The sequence below is a fragment of the Hyperolius riggenbachi genome, chromosome 11 (genome assembly GCF_040937935.1).
Source record: "Hyperolius riggenbachi isolate aHypRig1 chromosome 11, aHypRig1.pri, whole genome shotgun sequence".
NCBI classification, from domain to species: Eukaryota; Metazoa; Chordata; class Amphibia; order Anura; family Hyperoliidae; genus Hyperolius; species Hyperolius riggenbachi.
This window is the reverse complement of record NC_090656.1, coordinates 213128454-213154956: the sequence shown is the minus strand read 5'-3', so window position 1 is coordinate 213154956 and position 26503 is coordinate 213128454. Positions and strand designations below refer to the sequence as shown.

The 26503-nt window shown below is 43.7% G+C and overlaps 1 protein-coding gene across 4 annotated transcripts in view; it reads right to left on the bottom strand.

Annotated features, from left to right (window-relative positions):
* The window catches only part of TEAD1 (TEA domain transcription factor 1), a 248592-nt gene that overhangs the window by 35529 nt on the left and 186560 nt on the right, over nt 1-26503 (bottom strand). For all 4 annotated transcript variants that reach the window (XM_068260967.1, XM_068260969.1, XM_068260968.1 and 1 more), the window contains 5 exons: nt 23158-23292; nt 19555-19601; nt 17100-17161; nt 13348-13472; nt 1702-1875 (listed from right to left, as the gene is read on the bottom strand). In XM_068260967.1, the coding sequence (XP_068117068.1) occupies nt 1702-1875; nt 13348-13472; nt 17100-17161; nt 19555-19601; nt 23158-23292 (543 nt within the window). The remainder of the gene's footprint in view (nt 1-1701; nt 1876-13347; nt 13473-17099; nt 17162-19554; nt 19602-23157; nt 23293-26503) is intronic.

The window sequence follows — 26503 nt, the reverse complement described above, 5'->3', positions numbered from 1 at the left end:
GTACTCCTTTAATTAGACACGTTTAAGATATACAAAAAAGTACAAAAATTACAAACTACTTAAAAGTGGGGAGCAAATTGTCATCCAATAACTAAACACACCACCTACACTGAAGACGGCAAGGCAGCACATCAAGAGTGCTGAACTAAAGTTGCTGACTAGCCAATCAACATATGCTTATCATTATGCACATTATCAGAATCAATCAACAGACTCAAATAACATTTTATATCTGCTTTTCTCCTGGCGGACTCGGAATGCCAGAGCTGCAGCCACTAGGACACGCTCTATAGGCAGTAGCAGTGTTAGGGAGTCTAGCCCAAGGACTCCTTTACTGAATAGGTGCTGGCTTAGTGAACAGGAAGAGCCGAGATTTGAACCCAGGTCTCCTGTGTCAGAGGCAGAGCCCTTAATCATTACACTATCCAGCCACAACCTCAAGCAGAAAAGGCAAACACCGGCTAATCTAATTAAAGGAATATATATTTTACTCATTAGAAATTGTCTTTTTAATCTATATACTTGGTTTTCTCCTTGAATTTATGGTGTCCTAATGCTTCTGAATTTAGGGCTCGGGAATACGACCTATGTCAATATTTTTGAGTGACCCGTTATTTGCTTACTGTGTAATTACAACCGTGAAGGGAAGCCTTTTTGTGTTCAATGTTAAAAAGAAAATTGTAATCTAAGCCGGATCGTTGGTAACCAGTCTTATCACCCGAACGATAGTCTGTACACACGTCGGATTTGACGCGAAAACGTCCGAACGACAAAACGTTCAAACGACGGGTCGTTCGCTAAAATCCGACGTGTGTATGGGCCTTTACACTGGAAAGCTTGATAGGAGCTGAGTATAAGGAGAGCAGTGGGTGGTTCCTGATGAGCCTGTGTTCAGCAACTTCTGCCAGAGATAGACCAGCACTTTGGTAGTTTTCATCAACCTGAAAACTCTGCCCAATTCCCAGCTGACATTAGATGCAGGGGCTACCTGTTGGCTGCACACATAGTCCCTCTTCCTAGATGCAATCTTTTAACAAGACGGAAGCTATGTATGAGCGGATGGATAATTAATCAGTAGAATTTGGCGGTTTCATTCAATGTTTGTGGATTTGTTTGCATGGCAGCCATCTGCAGTCATCCGAAGATCTATATTAAGGTATGAAGAGCGTCACTGCTATGATCATACAGGATCGGTATATTGCAGTGCTGGAAGTGGGAGGCATGTCGTACAATTTTTTTACGGTTGAGATTTATACAGTAGCTGGCTAGCAGGGATGAGCAAAAATGCTGATATTCTTTTCGGGAAAAAAAAAAAAAGGTTCAATTCGACTTTTGAGTAAAAATACCATCGAAAATCATTTTGTAATAAGTTATTTTTCATTTCATTTCTAATAAGTGTGTTTTTTGTTTTTTTGCAATTTTTCAAGCTTGAACAATTTTTTGCATTTTTGCAATACAAATATTGACTTTTTAGTTAAAATAACAATTTTCCGCTATGCTTGTAGTGCTATGAAAAGGCAGCATGTTGTCTTAATTGGGGCAGATGAAATTCAGATATCACTGATGCTTATTATCTGGGCAGTGTAAGAACAATGAGCTGATAGAGACTCGAACCTTATACTGTATCCTGATAAAAAACAAACCAAACATTTCATGCAATACGCACACAGAATATGATGAGAAGATGACAGAAGAACTCACCCAGAACTTCACTAAGAAGAATGCGTTCTGTGGCCCCTTCCCAAACAGTTCCTTTAAGCCGCCCTTCTTCTCTGGGAACTTGTCATAAATTTGGCGGATGTCTATAGACTCGAGCAGAGGGTCGGTGTAGGTGTGGTTGGCTTGTCCAATGTGCACAAAGAGGTGTTTGTTGTACTGTAATAGAAGAGGACACTTGTCAGACCATAATAACCACACAACTTCCACATATACAGTTTCAGGCCTAGTTCATAGTACAAAACGCAATTGCTAAGCGCTTATGAGTTTATAAAGCACTTTTCAGAGTGATTTTTTTTCAGAGTGCATTTTTGCACATTGCTTTAAGAAAAATCGCTCTAAAAATGGCGATTGGCAAACTAAGTGGAATTGGTCAAATTATGAACCAGCCCTTACTGGTGCACAGACTACCATCTTCTTTGTGTCGCGACATACACGCTAGACCAGGCTTTCTCAACCAGAGTTCCCAGGGCTCCTTGAGTACTCGGCAGGGGCTACTTGGCATTTTTCCCCATCAGGGGGCTGGGGGCAGTATGAGAGCACACTATAATAGGGGGTACTGTAAAAAGAAGCATTAAATGCAGACTAACCCATGAGCACATTAATAAAAAGCACTACAATAAGGAGACATTATAATGTAAGGTACTGTAATAGGGGGTGGTGACAAACAGCCACACCATCAGCTTTTAAAGACCATGCCACCCGCAAAATAAACTGGTGGTTCCTGGAGATCCAAAAAGTATTTGCAGGGTTCGGCAAACTTGGCTCTCCAGCTGTTAAGGAACTACAAGTCCCACAATGCATTTGCCTGTATGAATCATGACTGTGGATGTCAGACTCCAACAATGCATTGTGGGACTTGTAGTTCCTTAACAGCTGGAGAGCCAAGTTTGAAGATCACTGCTCCAGGTTAAAAAGGTTGAGAAAGGCTGTGCTAGACCCATCTGTAGCTACATTACCAGGCCATTGCCGTTAATCTGTGGAGGGTCCATGAGCAACTAGGGCCCGGAGGAGCCATAGGAAGCCTCTACAGCAGGGATTCCCAACCCATTCCTCAAGTACCACCAGCAGAGCATGTTTTGCAGAAACCAGTAAACATGCACAGGTGAGGTAATTAGTGTCTCAGCAGAACTGATTAGCTACCTCAGTGGAATTCCCCCAAACATGCACTGTTGGTGGTACAGGAGGATAGGGTTGGGAAGCCCTGCTATACAGGATCCAGATGCTTCCCTCTTAGGTAAGTATGTGATTTTTGACCAGAGCTTTGGGCTCTGGTATATTTTTAAAGAAATAATCAACAATGCAATCATCCAGGATCAACTGGTCCCGCCAGATTCTCTGCTTTCACACAATATGATCTTAACAATTTGATACTGTAGATACAACCGTTCACTAGAAATTGCATCGCTAATGGGCACTTGTAAACTGCTCCATGCAGTAGATCTGAAAATGCACATCGTCTCCTGATCACCATACAATCAGATTTGCCCTATTTTAATAGATTTTCATCATCCATCATTCTTTAAACATCAAATCGAATGTCTCTAGACTGTTATTCCATCAGATACATTCATAACGGGGACCCGAAGTCCCATCATCCCTCCTGTACAGACCCCCTCCCCATGCAGCTGAAACTCTGCTCATTTATGGATTAGTTGATGCCTCATACTGTGTGAAATACATTATAGAAACCAAACCGCTATTTCCACCCTTGTAAAACAATCCCGTTACAGGCTCAGAAAATCAATTTGCCTTAGTTAACTTTTATCTCTGCTTCGGAAATCCCATTCTTCCTCAAAGCAGGGTCATGACGGATATGAAAATTGATATAGCACGGTTTAATAAAAACATCTATAAAATATCTGCCTGGTACAACGTGCTTTTTATACTGTGGAAAATAGCCATGGTGGGAGGTCAACTTAAAGAACCCCAGAACTAATGCAAAGGCAGGATATTGTTCAAACATAATCGCAGGAAATGCACCCAACTACAAAGCTGTGGGTGACATGAAGGCCCATCAGTCAAGCTTTTAGGCCATGTTCCCACTTGAGCTGAGAACTGACATTTTTGTCCATTCTCCACTTATTAATAAACTGATAGTGAGTGGCTCCTATTTTATTAATATAGGAGCAGGTCACACTCGTCACTATGCAACGGATCAGTGAGATCCATTGCGGTAAGGGACCCGCACTTTTGTGTAGTCCGCAATAATCCTGGACAGACTGATCCGTTCCTCCATATAGCCTATGGGGGTAATGCATCTACCCCGAGCACCAGCTGGACCACTGGAACAGACACTACCATTTCTGCTCCCGCTGGGCGCACGTAGTTCAGCTTAAAGAGAGAGTCTGAAGCCTTGTAAAATACCACTTTATATTTAACATTTACCTTCTACACTATAACCCAAGCTAAAACGCTGCATCCCCGTGGTAAAACGCTGTGTTTAACCATTCCCCCCCGTGGCAAAAATCCACAACTTTCCTGGTCATGGATATTGCTGCCCGGGGAGGCAGAGCTTAGCGCTGTAGCTCTGCCTCCATTAGCGTCAATCCACCGCTGATGCCATCTTTCCCAGGCCCCTCTCAGTGAAAGAAGACAGAGGGGCGGGGAGAGGAGGCAATCGGGGGATTGACACGAGTAGAGGCAGAGCTGCAGCGTTAAGCTCTGCCTCTACAAGGAAGCAATCCCCGCATCTTGCCCAGGGGATTGGGGGGGGAGGGGGGTAAACAGCATTTTCCCGAGGTGATGTGGCGTTTAAGCTTGGGTTATAGTGTAGAAGAGGAATGTTAAATAAAAAGTTGGATTTTATGAGGCTTCAGAGTCTCTTTAAGTGGGAACCAAGCCTTATAGTTGTCTGTATTTTCATACTGAGCTTTCCCTAACTTTAAGTGCTGCAAAGTACCAAGTTAGCTCATGATGACCCAAACCACTAAGAGAGTGCTGGGGCCTAAAAGAGACCAAGAAGCCCTTTTACTAAAAATAAACTGATGCTAAATATAATTTATTGCAAATATCTTCTGTCTTAAGAAGTCAAAAATATAGGTTATGCAGTTTACATCCAGAATGATGGGATATGAGGGGAAATCTACGCAGGAAAAACGCAGAGTACTGAAATACTAGAAGGTGGTGTGAAAAAAGTAAGATTTTTTTATTTCCTGTGGCACCTTTTCAGGACTAGTCTTTTTTTTTTTTTTTATGCAGAACTTGTGTATGATATTTTAGTTTTTATATAGTTTAAAACACATTTGGCTTGCATCCCGTTTTACAAAACACACCCTGTTCTATCGCTATGGTCGAAGTCAAAATCCACAAAAGAGTAGAGTATCCGCTCAGACCTCAAAAACAGAAGCTGTGCTGGATCAGGATGCACCAAGTCCAACATATTATCATAGTAGAAAATAATCTTATTTCTCAGCATTAACATGGGTTTACTAAAGACAGGTCCTGTTTGACTAACATGCTCAGCTTTTATGAGGTAGTGAACGCTAATATGGATATTGGGAATGCTGTAGATGTGATATACTTGGACTTTGCAAAGGCCTTCGACACTGTTCCCCACAAAAGTCTGGTGCAAAAGTTGAGGATGCAAGGACTGGGGAAGAGTCTGTGTTCATGGATAGGGAACTGGCTAATGGACAGAAAACAAAGAGTTGTGGTCAATGGATCGTACTCAAAATGGGAGACTGTTAGCATTGGGGTCCCACAGGGGTCTGTACTGGGTCAAGATGATACAAGATTGTGCAGAATCATCAACTCTCAGGAAGATAGTGTCATATTGCAACAGGATCTAGATAGAATGGCTATATGGGCACATACATGGCAGATGAAATTCAATGTTGAAAAATGTAAAGTCATGCATTTTGGTCATACCAATAGTCTAGCACTATACAAAATAAATGGGAAACAGATGGGGACATCAAACTTGGAGAAGGACTTAGGAGTACTCATCGACAACAAGTTAAATAATCGTACTCAATGCCAAGCCGCTGCAGCTAAAGCTAACAAAATTTTGGGATGCATTAAAAGGGAAATAAAAACTCGAGATGCTAGCATAATATTGCCCCTGTTTAACTCTCTAGTAAGGCCACATCTGGAATATGGAATTTAGTTCAGGGCACCACATTAGAAAAAAGATATTGCAGTTTTAGAACAGATGCAGAGACGAGCAACAAAATTAATACGTGGGATGGAAGGCCTCACTTACCAAGAAAGGTTAGATAAACTGGGTTTATTAAGTCTAGAGAAAAGACGCCTTAGAGGAGATCTAATTAACATGTATAAATACATCAGAGGGCAATATAATAGCTTGGCGGATGAGCTTTTTGTCCCCAGGCCTTCTCAAAGGACTAGAGGACATGATCTGCGCATGGAGGAAAACCGTTTTAGCCATTTATTTAGGAAAGGGTTCTTTACAGTAAGAGTAATTAAGATGTGGAATGCATTGCCACAGGAAGTCGTTATGGCAAACTCTATACCTGCATTTAAAGGGGGCTTAGATGCTTTCCTTGCGTTGAAAGACATCCATGGCTACAATTACTAGGTAATGCCTAATGATGTTGATCCAGGGATTTTATCTGATTGCCATCTAGAGTCGGGAAGGAATTTTTCCCTTTTGGGGCTAATTGGACCATGCCTTGTAAGGGTTTTTTCGCCTTCCTCTGGATCAACAGGGATATGTGAGGGAGCAGGCTGGAGTTGTACTTTGTACTGGTTGAACTCGATGGACGTATGTCTTTTTTCAACCAAAATAACTATGTAACCAACCAGTAGAAAATGGATCTGCACGTTTCAAACCTCCAGGGTCCTCACAGCTATGAGTAAGAACCCCGGACGTTCAAAACCTCCCCACGGTGGCGAAAGGCCGAAACCAGTTGGGAAGGAAAACGGGCACCATCTACGACCTTTTGGCTTTGATGCATTGAGCACTTTAGTGTGAGATTGTGTATTTTCAATGCAAATTTAAGCACCGGGGTCCAGTTTGCATGGACCTGCAATGTGAGTACTTTTATTTGTTTTATGGACGTTAAGTGTCTTTTCAAAGTAGCACTTAAGTGTTCAGCACTGGGTGTATACAGGAATAAAATCCTTTGACACCACAGTCACTTGTAGATCCATTTGCTATTACATGGTCGGAATCAATTCCTAAATGTTATGGACTCAGTACGTGGCTGCCTGGCATGAAAGGCACACTGACTGCATTCTCATGTCCCCAGTTTACCACCTTTCCCTGGGTCAGTAGTGGGGATATAGTGAGCGATACTGAATTGGAGTTAGCGTTAATGAATACAGTACTAACTAGAGCCAGGGCTGTCAAGACTTATTTTATAAATAAAGTTCTGTGACATGTACAAATAACCACCAATCGATCAGCACGGTGGCATAGTGGTTATAACTCTTCTTGCAGCGCTGGGTTCCCGGTTCAAACCCCAGCCAGGGCACTATCTGCATGGGGATTATATGTTCTCCCCGTGTCTGTGTGGGTTTCCTCTAGGCATTGCGGTTTCCTCCCACATCCCAAACAAATTCAGAAAAATTAATTGGCTTCCCCCTAAATTGTCCCTAGACTACGATACATACACTACACAATACACACAGACATATGACCGTGGGGTAGATTAGATTGTGAGCCCATCTGAGGGACAAGTGACAAGACAGAAACCCTCATACGCAATTTTTTTTCTCCAGAGTTTTATCCTTAAAATAATTTTTAAACTTTTTAAAATAACTTTTCAGTAATTTGCAATTGAAAAAAGTACCAAACAGTACGTTAAAAGGTACTATCAAAACTATTTTCAGCATTTCCTCGCTTGCTGGTGGCTTAAGAGGCATATTATTGACAAGTTTGTATGTATCACTTAGGAGAAAATTTAGGAGAAAGTTAATTGCATATGGGCCATAGACTGTACAGCGCTGTGGAAGATGCCGTCGCGATATAGATACTATCAGCAACTTGAGTTCTGATACCAGTTTTTTTTTATATACTGTATATAAAAAAATGTTGGCCAAGTTCGCTGCCTCACTTATGATCTCCGCCCGTCCTTAGTAAATCCTTCATGTATCTAATAGAGGGTGCATGTTGGAATTAGAGCCATCTATACAGAGCTGTATGTCTCTAAGCCCCGGGAGGGGGGGGGGCTTTGGGGTGCTCTGACAATGCCAGCTCTGTGCCCACTAAGGCATGAAAGAGCTTAATAACTATACGATTCCAGGATGAGACACAACAGAGCTGTGACCCTGACAGACAAGGAAAGTAAAGAGTGTCAGATGTCCGGCCTTGCATGTGACTAATCCCACCTCTCTCAAAATAGCTGTGCATGAGTGCAGGCCATTTAAAATAGTTGTTATAAAAAGGCAGACTTGTCCTACTATGGCCCTGTGGGGGTCTGCAGCCTCATGCCCGAGCTTCTGTCTGAAGGAGTAACGAGGGCTCGGTTTACACGCTGGCTGCCAAAGACGAGTGGGACTGCAGCGGCGAGGAATGCGACCCAGGGCAGCACCCACAGGGTTAAGCCTCAATAGCACTTGTGGTCTGAAGGAGGAAAAGCCGTTACCTGTTAGGGCAGCACTTTGTGACACTTAAAAGGAAAATGTTATTGGATGTTTCAGCAGAGGTTTACAAGCAGGTGTTTTAGAGCCCTGTTACACTGTTTATGAACGTGCTTCTCCCTCTAGTGCCTGGAATGTGGCATCTTATCCCCACGTGGCGGCCCAACGTGCAGCTCGGGGGAGCGACTGCTTGTGGGGTCTCCATAGCGGAGCGGCACATAGGAGCGCAGAGGCTGCTCTAGGCTAGCAATAAAGAGTGCAGAGGTAGCCGCCAGCAGTTTAACGTGAAACGCCGCTTTCATACAGGGAAAAACAGTAATACCTCCAGTTCAGCTCCCCTAATTAATAGGTGGCAAATATTGTTTGTGCTCGCTTACCTTAATTGTATGTACAAGCAACAAACAGTCACTTCCTGATGTTCCTGAATAAAACTGTCACAAAAAAAGGGTGAAAGCCTGCTACCAATTACTGGACTAAGCCTGGTGATGAACCAGGGCTACTGCTCTGTGCAGCTCATTAGTCATGCAACAAAATGGGATTTACTAGGCTGTCTATATCTCAGACGTCACATTTCCAAAAAAAGTGCAATATAAGAGAGGACTGTGCATGGAAGCCTTCTTATACTGTACAATCTACTTATACTGCACAGAGAACTATGCAGGGGAGGGAGCCTGCTTATACTGTACAGAGAACTATGCAGGGGAGGGAACCTGCTTATACTGTACAGAGAACTATGCAGGGGAGGGAGCCTGCTTACACTGTACAGAGAACTATGCAGGGGAGGGAACCTGCTTATACTGTACAGAGAACTATGCAGGGGAGGGAGCCTGCTTACACTGTACAGAGAACTATGCAGGGGAGGGAACCTGCTAATACTGTACAGACAACTATGCAGGGGAGGGAACCTGCTTATAATGTACACAGAACTCTGCAGGGGAGGCAGCCTACTTAAACTGTACCGAGAACACTGCAAGGGAGGACGCCTGCTTACACCGAGAACTCTGCAGGGAAGAGAGCCTGCTTATACTGTACAGAGAACGCTGCAGGGGGCAGAGCCTGCTTATACAGTACAGAGAACTCTGCAGGGGAGAGAGCCTGCTTATACTGTACAGAGAACCCTGCAGGGGTGGGAGCCTGCTTATACTGTACAGAGAACGCTGCAGGGGACAGAGCCTGCTGATACTGTACAGAGAACTCTGCAGGGGAGGGAGCCTGCTTATAATGTACAGAGAACTCTGCAGGGGACAGAGCCTGCTTATACTGTACAGAGAACTCTGCAGGGGACAGAGCCTGCTTATACTGTACAGAGAACTCTGCAGGGGAGCCGGCTTTGAATTGTACAGAGAGCCCTGCACAGGAGTCTGCCTACGCTATACTGAAAACTCGGCTTAGGGTCCCATATGGAAGCCTGCCTACATAATTTACAAAAAAGCCTGTGTGATTTCTTGTTACGCTGCACAATAGCCCTCTGAGGGACCCTGCCTGCTCTGAACAACAATCTTTAATAAGAATGCAAAGCCATAAAAAGCTTTGCACTGGGAAGCCTTCTGAAAAAAATAAGAGGGAAAAAAATGCTGGCTTTTTGTGTAAAACAAAAAAACAAACATGAAATTGACTTGGGGCTTACAGACACTGAGATGACAAGCTTATAAAATGTTGAGAGAAGAGGCAGCAGGGACAAGAAGAGACGTGTCAGCAGAAGACGGACAGGACTTCCAGGAATGCTGGTGGAATGAGACATTCTATATGCCATCTACACTGACATACCTAAAGCCAGCTCTTAGATCACTCTGCAGCTGCCGGCTGAGCCTGCCAAAGAGACAGGTGCCCGCTCCGTGCCTGCCCCACACTGGAATTCTCAGAACAGGGGTACAAGAGTCACACTGAGCCCACATCACAAAACACACTGACACTAGACAGGTACTCTTGGCCAGGGCTTGTCAGACAAGTACTATGGCCGTACCTGTAGCCATATCAGCCAGCCGTGAGCACAGGGTTGTCTGAGCTCTTCCAGGATTTTTATTACAAATTCGAGTTTTATAAAATATGTATGTCCTATGCAGTAACTTCCTTACTATAGTAAACAATACTTGTTGCATATCGCACAGAACAGTGCGGCTGTCGGTTCACAATAAAAGCAGATGTTGGTCATTCTGTAGACTCTTTAAATAGTTATCTAAAGGCAAAGCTGTACACTATAGGCCTCAATTCACTAAGCAGTTTAGACTAGTCTACAGATGGTTTGGTGTAATGTTTTAGACCTGTTTTTAGACCTGGTCTAATACTGGGCATACACGAGTTGATCCGGCGGCTGATTAGCCGCCGGATCGACTCCCGCCACGTCCCCGCGTGCACCCGGATCGATTCACGCTCGTCCCTGCCGGCGCTTCTTATCTTCCGCTTGATTCGCCGCTATTGTCCACCCACGGGTATCGAGCGCGGAATCGATCCCCGCTGTGATCGGACACGTCGGATATTACCAAACGAGCCATCAGCTGCTCGATTGATAAGCTAGCGTCGAACCGTGTATGCCCAGCATAACATTCAGTAATTACACAATTCACAAAGGCAAACAAGGAGTAACCACGCCCACTTTTTATGACAGAGCTTAGACCAGCTGATTTCTGTCGGTAAAGTAATTCTGTGAGGTATTTTAGATGTGAGGATAGAACCTTTTGAATTAATTATGCAGGAGTTTAATTGTGTGCAGAGGAGAGCTCATCAAAGCAGAAGGATGTCAGTTATAGCTACTCGTTTGTGAATTGCATCTTTTGATCATTTCCCCTGCTTTACCCACCTAATTACCAAATGGTTTAGACCAGGTCTAAAAACAGGTCTAAAACGTTTGGTAATAGTGCATTCCCCTTTGATGCAACTGACCAAACCATATGTAGACTAAAAACCATCAGTAGACTAGTCTAAACTGCTTAGTGAATTGAGGCCTATGCATACAATAGGTCAGGGCAACTATGGGCCATTTTATTGCCTTGCTCAGGACACCCACTGCGCCTTATTCACTCTTAAACCTCTACTTGGTGCTTTATGCACTTCCCTGGGTGGGCTGTGCTCAGAAACAGGCCTATCCTAGGTTCCAAAAATCTAAAGTACCTTGATTAACCTTGATCAGCCCTGTTGTGGCTCGTCCATCCTGATCAAACCCTGCACCATGTAGAAGACCTAGTAAGCATATATCATAATCCTTTGGGATCAAACAATGGAGCTGGTAACCATCCTGAAGGGGTTCTCACATGACACATCATGAACCAATCATTACGCTTGACTTGTACCACTTAAACCATGCGTGCCAAAATAAAACGGGTATGAAAGGAAGCAGCAGCTTAAAGAGACACTGAAGCGAAAAAAAATTATTATGATAAAATGAATTGGTTGTGTAGTACGGATAATTACTAGAACATTAGTAGCAAAGAAAATATTCTCACTTTTTTTCAGTTTTTTTTTTATAACATTACATCATTCTATGATATTTGCAGTTTGCACACTACTCAGCATTCTAAAGATTATACAGAGCAGGCTGGTGAACTTTTCAACTGTCCTCTGCAGGCAAAAAACAATACAGTGACTGACACTTGAGATAATAGCTTCAGAAGACAGAGCTCTCTGCCACTTTCAGCATCACCCGCACTGCCCGGTTGAAGACTGGTGTGGCAAAACTGGATTTCTGCTGAGGCCACAGATGGTGGGGTCAGAATTTGTTAACAGCAGTATAGACCCGAGAAGCCAACCTGCCTTGTGTCAGCAGTCCAGGCTAGTGGAGGTTTAGGATGTTTTAGAATGGGAGATTAGGATTATAAATATGCAGCTGATAAATCTACATAAATGGCGTGATGTCATCATGCTTGAAGCAGTATAGGGTATAAAACAGAAAACCGCGAGCCCAATATAGTGTAATATGTATTGGAAATAGGAGAGAATATATGAATCATAAGTATTTATACTTACAAACCCGGGTTACCGCTAAGGCAACCGCTGTAGAGGCAGGAGGGGAGTTTAGGCCTGTCCTCACTCAGGACTAAGATGTCACTCTCTGTAGATAGGAGAAAAAGAGGGTGCATCACCCCTCCACCAAGGGTGGACTTCTTGAATTGTAGACTTGTACAGAGGCGCCAAAAGGATAAAATTAGCTATAATAGTAAAAAAAAGTTCGGGAGGCGGTGGTGGACCAGCCAACCCAGAACAGACACGATGCTGTCAGTTAAAGTAATAACAAATTTATTCACATACTCCTAGAAACAACTAGCAAAGCGTTTCGCAGGCATAACCCCGCTTCTTCAGGCAATAAACAACAGGAGTATCACACAGCCAGAGGTGTGTGATAATCCTGTTTATTGCCTGAAGAAGCGGGGTTATGCCTGCAAAACGCGTTGCCAGTTTCTAGGAGTATGTGAATACATTTTTTATTACTTTAACTGACAGCATCGTGTCTGTTTTGGGTTGGCTGGTTCACCACCGCCTCCCGAACTTTACTATTTTAGCTAATTTTATCCTTTTGGCGCCTCTGTACAAGTCTACAATGCTTGAAGCTGAAACTCAAAGGAATGTCTCCAGCGTGTTGTGGGATTCCCAAGATGAAGAACAGGCTTTTTTGAGGGTAAAGGAAGGCCCTACTAGTGTTCCTAATAATGCACTCAGTAAGTACACAGGAGAAATAAAGGCTCCACCAGCCACAAAGACAAGTTTTTCTAAAGCAAGCTGTTTTCATTACTTTGAATATGAACCGCTAATACATTGTACTGTGCTTTACAACTAGGAAAAACCAGTACACCTACAAATAATGAAACATAAAAGGAAGAACTGAGTGCTAGGCCATCATGATCTTCCAGTGTAAAGATTGTTATTGTTTGGTAGCCCGTAGCAACCAGATTTTCCTTTTCATCCTGTCGGTGAAGGTTAGGAAATCATTGGAAGGGTTTGCTTGTTGTGGACAATGCAGCCAAATCTCCTTTCAGGTGTTTTTTCAGGAAGTTGAATGTGTTGGAAGCATGATGCAGAGAGAGGTGCTCACCTCTTCGTCCACTAAAATAACCATACTTTATAACAGCAGCTGCATAGTGGCCATGTACTTACAGAGTCTGGGTCCCGCTGCTGTTCTAGAAATGCCGAGAACTCAACCAGCCGGAGTTTGGTTGTGCCGATGGACCGGCCTTGCCAAGCCGGGACTGAAGAGGCAGGGGGTGCGGCGGGTTCAAAGCCTGGAATGGAATTAAAATGTATCAGTCTACCATGCAACACTAAGACACGGTCAATGAAGACAAGGTTAAAACCAAAAGTATGACGTTAAAGAGGCACTACACTAGTAGAATGCAGAAAATTCTTTTAAGGATACCTACGTTTACAGTTACATTAATGGGCACTAGTATGTGCACCAAAGTATTGCGCAAGCCCGCGACACAGGCCCACCCTCAGCTCGCCAACAGCCGCAAGCTCTGCTCACCCACGGCCCTGCGCACATGCGCTACAGTTGCACACACGAACGCAGACACCTGCCATTTTATTAGGAAGAATATGAACTACATATAAAAAACAATCGTAAAAAATTGCAGTGTTTGCAAAAATAGAAAAAAGAGACATTATCTTCACAGCGAGAAATGGCTTCCCCTGCCTCCCATGTCAATGTAAATTCATCTGATCAGCATGCTTGTTCAGGGTCTATGGCTATAAGTATTACAGGCACATGATCAGCAGGACAGCCATGCAATATGCATTGTTTAAAGAGACACTGAAGCGGAAAAAAATGTATGATATAATGAATTGGTTGTGTACTATGAATAATTACTAGAAGATTAGCAGCAAAAAGAAATATTCTCATACTTTTATTTTCAGGTATATCGTGTTTTTTCTAACATTGCATCATTCTCTAATATGTGCAGATTACGCAACACTAAGCTTTCAAAATGAGTCTTTCAGAGCAGTCTGTGAAGTAATGACCTCTCCTCTAGCAGATAAAAAGAAAACAGTTCACTTACAGTTGAGATAATAAAAGTCAGATAACAGCCCTCTTCACAACTAACTTGGTCGTAGAGATTAATGGCTTTTTTGCATAGAGATAACAACTGGAGTTTCTTAGCTCTTCCTGTACTGGAAACAATTTGACTGATGTATCTGATCTTAATGTTTTATTTCTTAGCTGTACTACACATACAAATCATAATATCATAATTTTTTTTTCGCTTCAGTGTCTCTTTAAAAGGAAATAAACGTGTCAGCCTCCATTAAATTAAAATATGTGGGTTTTATTCATAATGGCTGAAAACTGAGAATTATTTTTTTGCTCATTATTCCTGTTAAAATGCATTTAGAGTAAAATAATTCTTTGCACAATTTAGCACCCAAAGAAAGCCTAATTGGTGGTGAAAAAAACAAGGTATAGATAGTTTTGTTGTGACAAGTAGTGATAAAATTATTGGCGAATGAAAGGGAGGAGAGCAGACAGGTGAAAATTGCTCTCGTCCATTAGGGCAGTGGTTACCAAACTTTTTTGGGTGAGGTCACCCTTGATGGCTTTGAAATATTTTCAAGACACCCCTCGGCAAAAACAACAACAGAAATGTCGTTATGACCCTTAGCAGGCAACGACTTACTCCAAGTAGCTAGTGATGCTTATTAGGCACAGCAATTCCTCTCATGTTCAACTTCACCCATGGCTGCGGGGACTAAAGGTTAACTAGCAGGTAATGCAGCCACATTGTATATCAATGTGTGGTTGCATTACCTGATGGTATTGCATAAAGGATGGGGATGCATGCGGCGGCACCCATTTTAAGAACTCCTGCATTAGGGTAAAAAACCTTGGTGGTGAAGTTTGAAGCGAGAGGAATAGAGGCTGGCATATTTATTTCCAATTAGTTACAATACCCGTTGCTTGGCTGTCCTGCTGATCTCTTTGGCTGCATAAGTGTCTGAATCACACACATGAAACAAGCTCGCATCTAATCCAGTCACACTTCAGTCAGAGAACCAGATCTGCATGCTTGTTCACGGGCCTGTGTTAGAGGCAGAGGAACAGCAAGACAGCCAGGCAATATGCATTGTTTAAAAGGAAATAAATAGGGCGGCCACCATATCCCTCTAGCTTTAGGTTCCCTTTAAGAGCTGCACAAAAAAAAAAATCCCCCTGCAATCACAAGTAAGACAGCGTCAAGAATCTAGTAAACACAGTTGCCCTTTTAGATGGGTTCGGGCTCAGGTCAGGAGGTCTTCCATTTTAAAAGCAATCATGCTATATAAAATAAAATAGATGGATATTCAGAGAGCTTTGTCCATCCGGAGGAACAGAAGAGAGAAAACAGAGAGAGTCTTCCTGCTGCTGCTTTGCCCCTGTGGTTTAATTAGGCTTTCGCAGAGGCACACCTGTGATCCGTCTCCCCCGAGGACAGCGCCAGGAATTTATGCATTTCTTGAAATGACTACACTCCAAGGAAACTATTTCATCAAACAACCTCTGTGGTATCATCCTGTTAGCCAGCAATGGGATTTAAAGCTAATCTGAAGTCAAAATAAACTCATGAGATAATGAGTTGTATGTGTAGTACAGCTCAGAAATAGAAGTAGTAAAGAAAAAAGTCTCATATTGTTTCCAGTACAGAAGTTAAAAAAAAAACTTTATTTATCTATGTAAAAGAGCTTCTCTGAGCTCTCTAACTCAACATGGGTCAAATACAGTCCTGTTTTCTGATGCACTTAAACAGCAGAGAAACAGTGAGAGACAGCTTAAGATAAGGTTTTACTGCAGGAAAGTTCAAATGGTCATTACTTCTACTTTGTTTTATAGCTGAACCACTTTGCATCCAAACCTTGTTTCCCACTTATGGACCAGAGCAGTTTTGACAGTTTAGCTATGTCACTATTTAATCTGCAATACCTTTATCCCTACTTATGACGCCTAAATGAAATATATTTTTTTTTTCCAAGACAAACTAGACTTTCATTGTATGCCCTTTTTTCCCCTCAAACAATTTTGCTTTGTATGCATTTTAATGGGAAAAGAGGAAAAAATTGAAAAGACACATTATTTCTCAGTTTACAGTGTAAAAATAAAAAGCGCTACTGTAGATAAATAACACAAATTTTGTTTGGCTATTTGTACCCTTTATTTTTAAACTTAGATTACGTTCCTTTCAAAATTTTGGTGAGGATATTTGGTTAAGAAATAATGCTAAAATGTGTATTTTTCACTATGAATTGAGAAAATAAAAGTATTTTTAATGGTAAAAAACAATCTTATTGGCTCAGGGTACATATATTCCCGTTCACCAATTAGTGCTGCATCAGATAGTGCTAGAGGCGTGCACAGGAGCAAGCTCAATAAAGCAAAACTGTGCTTCATGTACAAGAAGACGATTATCTACGTCCTCGTGGCTTAGATAGTCACAGAGGACGTAGATATACTGTAGTGCTGGATAAAGTGGTTGAAAGACAGTGTGCTTTGTAAACTTCAAATATTATATAATGATGCAATATTATACACAAAAAACAAAAAAACACTATGTAACTGAAAATAAAAATATGAGATTCTTTTCTTTGCTAATGTTCTATTCATTATCTGTACTACACATACAATTCATTATATCATAAGTTTCTTTTTGGCTTTAGGTTTGCTTTAAACAAACTATTGTAAGCAGGAGGGCGTTAGTGAAAATCGGTACCAATCTTTTTTTTATATATATATTTTATCCGCCCTGAATTCTGTTTCCAAGATTGCTGGAAAGAAGTTGAGTTCACACTGGGTAACGAATAAAGCTTTATGACAAAATGTATACAAAACACAGTAGAATTAGAGGAAATTCTCCCAGTGACAGAGGTGCAGTGGCTCACATTACCTGTTAGGGGCGCTGTGACGGTTGGCTGGATGGGATAAGCTTGCTGGACAAATGGCTTGACGCTGGAAAAACAAACACACAATCAATTTGCAAGATCTTCCACTAAGATAAAATGTATGCCGATTTCCCAGAAGCACTTGTGCCACCCTCTTTCTGCAGCAGATAATAACAGCGCTAAAATACTGAACACATGACTTGTTCTCAGTGTTCCAAACTGTTGCTGGGAAGTGCGATCACTAACTCCAAACTTTTCACCTCTGCAATGTTAAAGGAGTCATCAGGCAATCTCACAAACTTAAAACATGCCTGCCTGCGTGTAACCTTTTTTGTGGCCGGATTGCGCCATCCATTCCCCGTCCAAATGTAGCATTTTCCTTCGGTAAGCCCCGGTCGGGGACCCGACCTCGGGCTCCCCAGCGACCAAGAACTACTGTGGCAACGCAGGCGCAATATGCTGCTGGACGCAGGCTCAGTGACTTCTAAAGCGTGCAGCTGTACCTTCACGAACGGCTGCGCACGCGTACTGGAACTGCCGGAGGAGGGTTGGAGCTTGCTACGTCACTCGCGAGCCAAACACTCCGCTTCTCCCACCGCCCGTCAGGCACGCCCACTCAGACAGCCGCCGCCTTGCCTCTATGCGTGCTCCCAGCACAGATCATCCGTGAATGAGAGGCGCAGGCAAGCAGAGGCTGGCTGAGAGTTTTTTCTGAGAAAATTTCATTCGTTATTTTATAGTAAGTAAATAAAATAACTCATAATGGTGGCAGAAGTGTAGGGTTTGACTTGCGAGTGACATACCAAGCTCAAACTACACGTGCGCTCTACTACACGTGCGCAGCCGTACCGAACTGTACGGAAGCACGCAATGCAAAGTAACTTTCCCCTGCGTTCCAAGCACAGGAACAGGGAAGTTTCATATTACTCTCCGTTATCTACTTCCGTGGTATGGAATACAAATGGCCAGAATTGGAGCCGGTGAAGGCTGGAGGGGGAAAAAAACATGCGACCCAACTGAGATTGCCCAGCGGCAGGTAGGCCATTTATAATGTACAAACTTTGCCTGGTAACTCCTTTAAAAAGGGAACCTGAAGTAATAGGGATATGAAGGCTACCATATTTAATTTCCCTTTAAACAATGCACATTGCCTGGCGGTCCTACTGATCCTCTGCCTCTAATATGTTTTGCTATAGATTCCCAAACAACCATATGCAGATCAGATGTTTTTAGTGCACCTTTCAGGTGTGTGATTAAGACACTACTGATGCCAAAATGATCAGCAGGACAGCCAAGCAACTGGTATGATTTAAAAGAAAAATATGACTGCCTCCATATCCCTTCTCATTTCAGGTCCCCTTTAAAAGTGACATGTAAACAGCATAGGCTTTGCGGCTGATTAGACAACGCTGCTTGGCTGAAAAGCCACAGTCTAATTACTTGTATAAAGCTATGTAGCTCATGTGTGTCTGATTTTAAGAAGGATGAGTAGGCAGGCGTAACAATAGAGAAAAGTACAAAATAGTCTGACCAATAAAAAGTGTATTTTTAATCCCCCCCCCCCCCCCCCCTCTTCCTTAGGCCTATACCTTTTGTAACTAACCCCTTCCTGCCACTGCACATTAAGTTCATTCTCTTATAGCACATCACTCTGCAAGAGACTTGAGTCTACTTGACCCAATATGTACAGCTCCCTCTCGTGCTCTGCTATCTCTAGGGCTGTGCTGCAGCTTGCACTTTTGGCACTCAGGGACCAATCAGTGCAGCCACCAATCATGTGACTTCTACGATGGCATATGTTTGATTTGTGAAGTAATTCTAACTATTAGCCTTGTGAAGATACCTCTATCTGTGTTTTTGACGATGTTCACTTACATGTGGCTAGCACTACTGAATGCTGTTTTTTTCCCCTAACACTAAAGGTAGCCATACACCTAGTGATGATGGTCAGATTCCACCAGGAGACAAATCTATCTGTGATCCAATCCGATTAGAGAGAGATCTGTCGGCTGCCCATACACCACAGGCCGATTCCCGATGAATTTCAGCATGAAATCTGTCGGGAATCGTCCGCGTCTGGTGCTGCCCCCTAGTGTATAAATGTACCCTCCTTGTATGCATTTATACATTGCTTGTTCTGTGTCACCCACTGCACTGTGTCGATTCGTCTTCAGAAACCCCTGCTCTTCCATTAGCGGTATACACGCTGCTGGTGCACAGCACGCAGTGTGTGTGATGTCACATGCGCTAAGCCAGCAGAAGAGCAGGAGACTCCAGAGATGCTTGGGCAGCGCGCAGTGGGCGACAGGACAGGTAATGTAGACATGCACACAAGGGGGATACAGTTATACACTTGGGGGGCAGCACCGGGGGTTTTGTCGCTCATCTGGATATTGCTCGCCGTTAACACTGCGCACCTGATAGACCACTGCCTCAGGAGTCTGTGCAAATTTTACTCACTCTTGTGAAGATCCCGGCTGGCCTGTCTGGAGCATTCCTGGCCAGTACTGTGAATGGAGAACCAGAAGAATGTTACCGATAGACATCAGTGATACAAGGCAACACTATCAGTTGTAATGTTCTACATGCATGGTGAGCGGAGTTAAAAAGTACCTAAGCTTAACATCACAAAGAGGATGGATGGGGGTGTCAGAGGGTTAAATATTCACCTGTCCTGACTGTAGGTCACAGGTGACAGTCCACCCCCCTCCTTGGTAGTGCAGTTGCGCCCATGTTTCTGTAGACTGACGAAGCTCTTCGGAAACGTCCCCCTATGACTCCTGTTCCCGCCCCCAGCTCAGCAGCCACTAATTAGGCGGGGAATGCCGAACTTGGGGTGGGCTGGGGCAACCCAGGTGGGCATGGCCAAAGCCTCAGCAGCGATTCTGAACAAAAACTGCCAGTGCCCTTTCTGTAAGGGAGGTGGAGTGATCACCTGCCTGGAGGTAGGATACCAGAACGATCGTAACCAAAAATCTAACTAATCCGATCAGGTTGACCGGATCGATCCGAAAACTGGATTAATTTCGTTAATCTGATCAGATTGGTTAGGAGATTTTTGTCTGTTAGTGGTCCTAAACGATTATTTCCAATTATTCATACAAATAATCATTCATAAAAGTAAGACTCAGAGTATAAACACAAGGTCATCCCATGTCACGTGTTACTTGACAGACGATGGGTAAATAGGGGTCAAAACGCAGCGGTTGCGTAAACAATGGTAAACGATGGTACCGTCACTGCAGATTCAATTGAATAAGCAGAGCTTCAACAATGAGCGCCGCAGCAGTCGTTTACCGAATCAGGACTAAAGGTGAATTTGCTGCCACCCAAATTACTCAGTGACCGCCCCTATAGCTGTAATTCCTATGGCGGTGCCCAAATAGTCTCATTAAAGAACGGGATGAAAGACTGCCATCACTGCGCAGACGTTGGCCCAGCTGTGCGATCCAACAGCGACCTGTGAATCCACATGACATCACGCATGTGCATGACGTCATGCACATGCGCAGAGAGCTTCTGACCGCGGTCGTGCACTGTAGGACCCGCACAGCGGGACCAACGTCTGCGCAGTGATGACATCTCCCAGTGACCCGGAGGAAGCTGCGGGTGGTCTTCAGGTAAGAGGTCCATGGAGAACAGGGGGAGCGATGGCCATCAGGACAGCTCCTCCTAAATGCCTAATCTCCTCCCTTCTCCAACCTTTTTTGGTTCTGGTATCCTTTAGGGGGTTGAATGTAAAACTCGCACTGGGGCCCACAGCTCATAAAGGGACACTTAAGTCAAACAAAAAAAATGAGTTTTACTCACCTAGGGCTTCCAATAGCCCCCTGCAGCTATACAGTGCCCTCGCCGTCTCCCTCCGATCCTCCTGGCCTCGCCAGCAGCCACTTCCTGTTTCGGTGACAGGAGCTGACAGGCTAGGGACGCGAGTGATTCTTCGCGTTCCCAGACACATTAGCACCCTCTATGCTGCTATATGGTATATGATATATGCTATAGCAGCATAGATGGCACTATTGTGGCCAGGAACGCGAAGAATCACTTGCGTCCCTAGCCTGTCAACTCCTGTCACCGAAACAGGAAGTGGCTGCCGGTGGGGCCAGGAGGATCGGAGGGAGACGGCGAGGGCACCGGACAGCTGCAGGGGGCTATTGGAAGCCCTAGGTGAGTAAAACTCATTTTTTTGTTTGACTTAAGTGCCCCTTTAAAGGATACCACAACTGACATGTGGCATAATGAGATAGACATGGGTATGTACAGTGCCTAGCACACAAATAACTATGCTGTGTTCCTTTTTTTTTTCTCTGCCTGAAAGAGGTAAATATCAGGTATGTAAGTGGCTGACTCAGTCCTGACTCAGACAGGAAGTGACTACAGTGTGACCCTCACTGATAAGAATTTCCCCCTTTTTTATCTCTTTCTTGCTCTCAGAAGCCATTTTCTTCTAGGAAAGTGTTTTATAGTTGGAATTTCTTATCAGTGAAGGTCACACTGTAGTCACTTCCTGTCTGAGTCAGGACTGAGTCAGCCACTTACATACCTGATATTTACCTCTTTTAGGCAGAGAAAGAAAAAAAGGAACACAGCATAGTTATTTGTGTGCTAGGCACTGTACATACCCATGTCTATCTCATTATGCCACATGTCAGTTGTGGTATCCTTTAAGCAACGCTACTGGGCTCACCTTATAAGATTATTATTATTATTTAGTATTTATATAGCGCCGACATATTATGCAGCGCTGTACAATGTATGTGTGTGTGTATATATATATATATATATATATATATATATATATATATATATATATATATATATATATATATATGTCACTGACTGTCCCTCAAAGGAGCTCACAATCTAATCCCTACCATTGCCATATGTCTATATTATGTAGTGTAAGTACTGTAGTCTAGGGCCAATTTTAGGGGGAGCCAATTAACTTATCCGTATGTTTTTGGAATGTGGGAGGAAACCGGAGTGCCCGGAGGAAACCCACACAGACATGGAGAGAACATACAAACTCTTTGCAGATAGTGCCCTGGCTGGGATACAAACCAGGGACCCAGCGCTGCAAGGCGAGAGAGCTAACCACTACGCCACCGTGCTGCCCTTATTAGATGGCTGAAAATGCCAATATTGGCAGTCCAGTACACATGCATAAATGACTGTTGATGTGTTCTTTATCATCCTGTCTGTGTGGAAGCCCCACCCAAGGATCCAATATGGAAGTGGCTGAAGCTCTACTGATGAGTCCTTAGCCGGATCGGGATATTAGTACATCACAGTCTGACTACCTCTGATGAAACTGCACGCACTGTGTTTTTTTTCTGTCCAATATGTATTTGTTACATACCCATATAGCCTGTGTTTTACTGATATCCTTATCTGGCAGAGGACTAATCTGGTGAGCTTTAACGCTTCCATATCGGATTCATGAACGGTGGTCAAGGTTTGCCCACTAATACTGGCATTTAAATACTGTCAATATTGGCATTTTCAGCCCTCTAACAAGGAGAGCCAATCTCAGCATAGAGGCAAGTATCTATTTTATACTTTTAAAGCGGACCTGAACTTAGAACTTCCTTTCTGCTCTAAAAGATAAGCAACAGCATCCTAACCTTTCAAGAAAAACATTTTATTGGTACAGCTGATACAAATCCTGCTATAAATCTGCAGTGTGTCTACTTCCTGCCTTCATGGAAGCAGACATATTGTTAACACCCTGTGTTTACAAATTAGCTGCTCTGCCGTGGCAGAGGAGATTCCGGAGCTGACACACCTAATAGATCAAATTACAGTAGTGATTAGTAAAAGTCCACTTTCAAAACAAGCACTTTTTTTTTCTTCTACAGGTTATCAGCTGTATTATGGTACTCTATGGATGAATAGCTGCATATTTCTGTTTTTCGCCTTGGAACTATTTACAGTGTGCACCAAGTGAGCTAACCGTGGACAAAGGGTTTGCTATACAATTTTAGTCACATGTAGGGAACAGTCAGGTCTACTTGCAGTATACGGTCACCACAACTTGACAGAACAAGCAGGCAAGACACTTACCCCAGGTGCAGCAGGAAAAGCTGGACGAGGGATCCCTGGAAGGCCCAGCTTGTTGTGAATGGCGGTGGCGGATACAATCTGTGCTGAGGACATGGCCGCCATGTGCTGCAGTGCTTTGTCCTTGGCTGTTTGATCCTTTAATATAACAGTTAGCATGCAGTTATTGAACTCTGTGCAGATAGTTGTGTTTTGTGCAGCTATGTGCGTGGAGATTAAACATAAAAAAAGCAAACATGCAGTTATGTGGGGACCTGAACTACATGTGGCTCCTTGTAGTGTCCCACTCACAGATCGCTCCATAGCTTGTGGCACCAGACACCTACACTGCCCGGAGACACAGCCAATCACTGTCCACATCACTGAGGCATCGTGCCAGAGGCAGAACCCACATACCTGAATCTAGGCTCAACCAGCCGTAGGAGTTGTTAAGCTGGGGAAGACCAGGGTGAAGGGGGTGGGCACCAGGCTGCACTGGAGACCGCTTAGGAAGGGAGCCAACTTTAGACTTTTTGCCATGCACTTCATACAGCAAAGTCCTTGTTATCTGGAACTCAGGCAACCGGAAATTGAAAGTAACCGGCATGCCTGAGGGGATAGCGGGGACTGTGTGTGTCCAGCGCTGTCTTCTGACCTTCCTATCGGTTTTCCGGTGTCCATGCATTGCTCCCAGCATGTCACGTGACCAGACGTGGGTCAGGCGACACCGGGAGCCATGCAAGCAGGACGCTGGAAAGCCGCTAGGAGACACAGGAAGGTTGGAGGAAGGTGCTGGACACTCTGTGAGCATTTTAAGCTCCACAGGAAGGGGGGTATATGAGGTATGTGCTTTTTTAGCAACCAGCAAGCACATGCATCCGGCAACAGGCACCCTATTTTTTCAAAGGAAACCTGGAGCTAGTGTAAATAAAATCTTGGTAATCTAGTAATAGATTTATAACCTGCCCTTTTCTCTCCTACTCCATGCACTGAGGGTCTTTTATACTGTAAAAAAAAATTGTTATGCAAAAGGGAGCAGAGACATCTGGGTAACTTCCAGGTCGGCGCTCCGTAGGAGAAACTATACGGAGCTTAATATACAGCCTTCCAAATCAGTGCACGAGTGGTACAATATACTGAGCAGGCGCAGTTAGTGCGCTAGAAAGTACAGTCCCCCTAGTGCACGGAACCTCTCTATGCCCAGGAGCTGAATAATTTAGTGGGCAAAGGGTGGGAAAAGACAAGGGGGTCTGCTTATTCCTTCTTGTCCATATTCGACTGGCGGAATGTTGAATAGGTGAGGGGAGACCAGAAGGAAGCAGACAGTGCTATATGGCTTTATGTCATATTTAACATTTACAAAGTAGATTAACTGTTTTATTATCTCTGATCAGTGGCCGTCTATGAAGTGTCCCAGAGTTAAAATACATGAACTATTGACCCTTTTCTATCTCTCCCCTGCCCTCAGAAGTTGTATACCGGCAGGAAAACTTTTGTGGCTTTAATTTGCTCATCAGTGAGATTTATTAAATTTCTAACGAGGTACTGACTAGACAGAAGCTGTCACTTGCATGCCTGAACATTATTAACTCTTTAATGGAAACCTTAACTGGGAGGGATATGGATGTTTCATTTTAAACAATACCAGTTGCTGGTCAGTCCTGCTGATCTCTTTGGCTGCAGTAGTGGCTGAACCACACACCTGAAACAAGCATGCAGCTAATCCAGTTGACTTCAGTCAGAGCACATGATCTGCATGCTTGTTCAGGGGCTGTGGCTAAACAGATTCTAGATGCAGGATCAGCAGAAGAGTCAAGCAACTGGTATTATTTTTAAAAGGAAAAATCCATATCCTTCTCAATTTAGGTTCCCTTTAAGGCCGCAAAATAAAAAAAAGAAACAGCCTGGTTATTAATATGTTTTACACTGTACATACACATGTTCATCTTAATGTAACATGTTGCCTTGGGTGCACTTTAACCTTCCTGGCGGTTCGGGGTAAGCCGCGCAGGAGGTTTTCTCAGGCCCTACTGGGCCGATTTACTTAATTTTTTTTTTTGCTGGACGCAGCTAGCACTTTGCTAGCTGCGTCAGCACACCGATCGCTGCTGCCCCGTGCTTGATCGCCGCTATCCGTTGCGGCGCCCCCCCCCCCCCAGACCCCATGCGCTGCCTGACCAATCAGTGCCAGGCAGCGCCGAGGGGTGGATCGGGACTCCCAATGACGTCGCTAACGTCATCCCGCCCCGTCCCTTTAGGAAATCCCGTTCTTTGAACGAGATTTCCTGATCAAAGCGGGCAGGGGGATGCCGCTGAGCAGCGGCTGTCATGTAGCGAGCCCAAGGCTCGCTACATGATTTAAAAAAAAAAAAACTGCTGCATTGCCTCCTGGCGGAATTTTTTATACCGCCAGGAGGGTTAAGAGCATATTTCTATATGTGTAGTTGTCAAAGTACTAACTCGCTTCTGGTGTACTTATCCTTTTGATAGGTTAGCTTTATGGTGCATGGAGAAAGTCAGCTTCTTCATCAGATTCTGTTCTGGAAACTAAAAAGGAACGTGACCTGGGAGTGGTTTTATTTAGACTGGAGAACATTCAGGGCACCTACGTGATCCAGCAGACCTAAACTTCATTTTTTGCCGTTAGATGGTGAACATAGTCTCCCTCACTTGTTTCTTACTACAACTTAGTGCAGGTTGTTCAAAGGTTACTAAATTAGCAGTTGTGGGAGTTCAGTCATGTGCAGAGTCTGCTGTGAGAACGTTTCTCAAAAAGATAAATGCAGACTGTCCCAGATACTAAGAGCTTACATTGGCCACTACACTCCCATAGCACATTTAGGGCTGGTGCACACTACAAGAGCTTTTCTAAGCACTTTGTGATTTTAAAAGCTCTTGCTAATGTTATCCTATGTGTGTGTTCTCACTGGAGCGATGTGATTTTGTAAACATCCCCCCCATAGCATTGCATTAGCAAAAGCTTTTCAAATCACTAGTGCTTCAAAAGCTCTTGTAGTGTGAATCAACCCTTAAGTTTTATTGGGGGTTGAGGAGGGGGGGGGGGGGGGGGGGGGGAGGGTTCCACACAATACAAACTTTCATTTCTTGCCTTACGGTAAAAAACGCAAGTTACCAATTGGCAATGCAGATTACTAATGCCAGTGTGCAAGGGGCCTAAAGGACAACTGTAACGAGAGGGATATGGAGGCTACCACATTTATTTCCTTTCAACCATTACTAGTTGCCTGGCTGTCCTTTAGATCCCCTGCATCTAATACTTTTAGCCATAGACCCTGAACAAGCATGCCGCAGATCAGGTGTTTCTGACATTATTGTCAGATCTGACAAGATTAGCTGCATGCTTGTTTCT